General features: G+C 49.5%; 1 protein-coding gene across 1 annotated transcript in view; it reads left to right on the forward strand.

Moving 5' to 3' along the window:
• Positions 1–867: 867 nt before the first annotated feature.
• The window catches only part of tnr (tenascin R (restrictin, janusin)), a 25,089-nt gene continuing 21,985 nt past the window's right edge, over positions 868–3,971 (forward strand). Inside the window, exons 1-2 of the mRNA XM_067252951.1 lie at positions 868–1,438; positions 1,937–2,413. Coding sequence (XP_067109052.1) covers positions 868–1,438; positions 1,937–2,413 — 1,048 coding nt within the window. The remainder of the gene's footprint in view (positions 1,439–1,936; positions 2,414–3,971) is intronic.

Genomic DNA, 3,971 nt, shown 5'->3' on the forward strand with positions numbered 1-3,971 from the left:
GACACTAGTCAAGCTGTTCCCCTTTCAATTTTTCTCTCTTTTCCTTCGCAAACTGGGCCCACCTTTCTGTTGTTCGGTGTCCTCTGTTAGATTTGGATTACTTAGCTTTAAGAGGTTCTGGGCCGTTCAGGAAAGCCTGCAATGTCCTTTTAACAGATATGGAGAGATGTTGTCCTAGATAAGGATGTTTTTGCTTGAAGAATAGCTTGCCTCCCTCCCTGTCCAACTGCCTGCCTGCCTGCCTATCTGTCTGTCATTCCTGCTTTTGGTTCTATCCATTTCCCACCCCATCGCCACACTTGTCTCCCTGCCGCCCTGTCTACTTCCCTGCCTGTCTCCCTGCCTGTTGCTTCAAAGGATCCATTCAGTTGTTAGTTGTGTCCCGAGCCCTGTCACAGGAAAGGGGATTACACTGTTAGAGGAAGAAGAAAATCTGTAAAGCCACAGCTCTATTGAATTCATGTAGCAACACATTCTTTACTCAATATTTCAGCATCACGTCCCCGGTGGAAAGATCAAATATTTAATGTTGTGTGGAGGCATGACTTTGAGTCCGCTGTGTGAGTCCCAGAAGCATGGCGTCATTACTTTTAACCGCTGATTATTATTTAACAATAAAATATTTAGATTTTAATTTAAAGAAGTTACCCCGCTCACACAAATACGCACACCCATCTACGAACACACATACACACATGCCCGCGTAAGGACACACAAAGTTGATTTCAACCTAATGGATGTTGTTAATTCAGAGCCATTTTAAAAGCACTTAAAGGCTGTTGTATTTAATATGTTCTCTCTTCACTGCTCTCCTCTCCTCCCCTCTGCAGCTCTGTTTAGTGCTCTGCTGGTGTCCTAGTGAGGCCCATGGCTGAGGTACAGAGGTGGTCAGCCAGCCCTCCACAAGGCTGGCTGCTGGGCCTGGCTCTGGTCCTGCTCCTCCACGGGAGCCAGGCCGCCCCATCGGCCAGCGAGCCAGGGTCCAAACTGGTCAGGACCACCCGGGTCAGACGACAGGCCCCGGACGTCCAGACCAGCCCCGGGAACCAAACCCTGAAGGAGCAGCCCATGGTCTTCAACCACGTCTACAACATCAACGTACCCCTGGAGTCTTTGTGTTCGGTGGACCTGGAGTCCAGCGCTCCCAGACGGGGGGCCGAGGCTTTGTCCTCGGGGCCCGAGGGGTCCACCGACGCCAGCGGTGCAGGCGACAGGTACGAAAGGCCAACCGGACCCACAGAGTACATGGAGCAGACGGTGGACGCGGACAGCCAGGTGACCTTCACACACAGGATCAACATCCCCAAGCAGGCGTGCGGATGCCCTGCCACCGCCACCGTCCAGCAGCTGGCCTCCAGGATCGAGATGCTGGAGAGAGAGGTGTCTCTGCTCCGGGTCCAGTGCAGCTCCAGCTGCTGTGGAGATAGCTCAGCTCTGGGTAGGGTCCCGGGTCGAAAGCTACTGTCTTTGTGCGTTGGTGTTCCTATCAGGTGCTGTGGAATAGTTTATTGCGCTGTGTATATGGATGTGTATATGAAGGGAGTCAGGTGGCTAAGGGGGTCAGGTGGCTGAGCGGTTAGGGAATCGGGCTAGTGATCTGAAGGTTGCCAGTTCGATTCCCGGCCGTGCAAAATGACGTTGTGTCCTTGGGCAAGGCACTTCACCCTACTTGCCTCGGGGGAATGTCCCTGTACTTATTGTAAGTCGCTCTGGATAAGAGCGTCTGCTAAATGACTAAATGACTAAATGTAAATGTAAATTTGCGAAGCGCTGTGTAAAGTTGTTGTCATTGATCTGCTAAATGGGATGGACGACTGTGGAGTAGAAAGAAATTACATCTGATCGGTGCTCGAGAAGTGAGTGTGAATAAGTGGTGTCTAACGGTGTTTTAAGTGTGTGTTTGATGCGTGCTCTACATCCTTGCGCCGTCTCCCAGGTCGCCTGGACTTTCTGCCGGGCTGCAGCGGGCACGGCAGCTTCAGCATGGACCTGTGCGGCTGTGTGTGTGAGGACGGCTGGGCTGGCAAGAACTGCTCCGAGCCCCGCTGCCCGGACAACTGCTCCGGCCAGGGCGTGTGCGTGGAGGGGGAGTGCGTGTGCGACCGCGACTTCGGAGGAGACAACTGCTCGGAACCCCGGTGCCCAGCCGACTGCTCGGGCCGCGGGCTGTGCATCGACGGAGAGTGCGTGTGCGAGGAGTCCTTCACCGGGGAGGACTGCACCACGGGCCGCTGCCTGAACGACTGCTCCGACCAGGGGCAGTGCGTGAACGGAACGTGCCGGTGTCGCCCTGGCTACGTGGGCGAGGACTGCTCTCTGGTCTACTGCGCCAGCAACTGCAGCCAGAAGGGCCTGTGCAAAGAGGGCTTCTGTGTGTGCCAGGAGGGATTCGCCGGAGACGACTGCAATTCAGGTAAGGGAGACAGCAAGAAGAGAGAGCAGTTGGTTGGAAGAGGTATGGTTGCTGTGTTATGGATGAAGGTGGGATTGACATACAGAATGTGCCCTGCAAAAATTCCCTCTCAAATATAAGTGCAAAATTATCAGTGATGGGCTTGCTTATGCTTAAAGTAAATGTAAAGTAACCTCAAGTAAATTTGGCTGCCAGTGCAGTAAGAACATTTCCCTTCACTTTCACACAGTATTCCACAAAAATACTGTGTTGTTTACTCAAAGTAAGTTGCTGGATAAGCCATTTATACTAGAGAAAGAAGTCCAACTAGATTCCAAATCTAAATCTGTGCAGTAGAGAGTTTGCAGTGTGAAAGTAGGGTTGTGGGAGGAGAAGCACATACTCTTTATTCACAAACCAGACACTTCCATTTTTGCCTTTCTAAGATGGTTTATACTGTCAACAGCCCTGGAGCTGAACTATGAGTGGTGTTCTGCCTTTACAACTCACACCTTTATAGGATGCTTAGAAATACTGACATGTCTTGAGAATAAAAAGGGAATACGTTTGAAGAGGTGCAGATCCATTCACAAAATGTTCTTTTTCTACAACATTGTTCCACATTTTTTTGGTTTTAAATATGGGGTGACATGAACTGTGAGCGGTTGATTTACTTGCTTCCTGGACTGTAATCTAATCTTGCCAAGGTATCTTTTGAAAACATGAAAAAGAGAAATAACAGCTGTGATTAGGGCTACTTGCACAATTGCTTTATCTGGGAACATCGTTTTATGTTTACAATATAGCGGCTCACAACTTGCATTAATAGAGCATTTTTATATTTTAAGAATAGTCTTGATGCCATTGCGGCAGGATTCACAGTATGTGGCCTGAAAAAAACAGGCACTTTTTCACAGCCACAGGGACAGCACAGCAGGTGTTGGTGATGTCATAAAGGTGTAACACCCTTCATTTGTCAAGTCAAATTCGCTTGGAAAGAGGTGTCACATTAGCTGGGCTGAGGCAATTTCGGAATCACGATATATCTCTGGTTCACGGCTAGGTCTCACCCAGACGTCGGACCCTCCCAGTTGCCGTCGACAGCTGTCACAAGAGAGAGGGAGGAATAGAAAAATAAGAAAGAAAAAAAGAGCAAATCATATTACCAGGGGACTTCACCCCCTCTATCATCTTACAGCAGGACCTGTTCCAGCTAAGGGTTCTTTATTTCTTCCCAATTAGCGGTTAGAATAGCAGAGGCGGGTGAGGGGCGAGGTGCGGGAAACAGAAAGAGGCCATTCAATTATTAGGACGCTATTGAGGACTGCTGGGGTGGCAGGCAGGGTAAGTGTTTCATTTTATTAAAAATGAGGAAACTCAGGATGTCTTTGCTTTCAATTACCGTGGCCTAGTTTCTCCTTCCATAAGTATAATGAGAGGATGGGACTGAAAGGAGATGTTTGAGGAGGCGGGAGAGTTAGACACAAACAAAACAGTTGCATTGTCGAGTTATCTCAATCTTTGTGCAGTGATAACATGTCCAAACCTCTTTGTTTGACGGTTCCGTGAAATGGGCGAG

Source organism: Osmerus mordax, chromosome 16 (genome assembly GCF_038355195.1).
Source record: "Osmerus mordax isolate fOsmMor3 chromosome 16, fOsmMor3.pri, whole genome shotgun sequence".
In the NCBI taxonomy this organism is placed as follows: Eukaryota; Metazoa; Chordata; class Actinopteri; order Osmeriformes; family Osmeridae; genus Osmerus; species Osmerus mordax.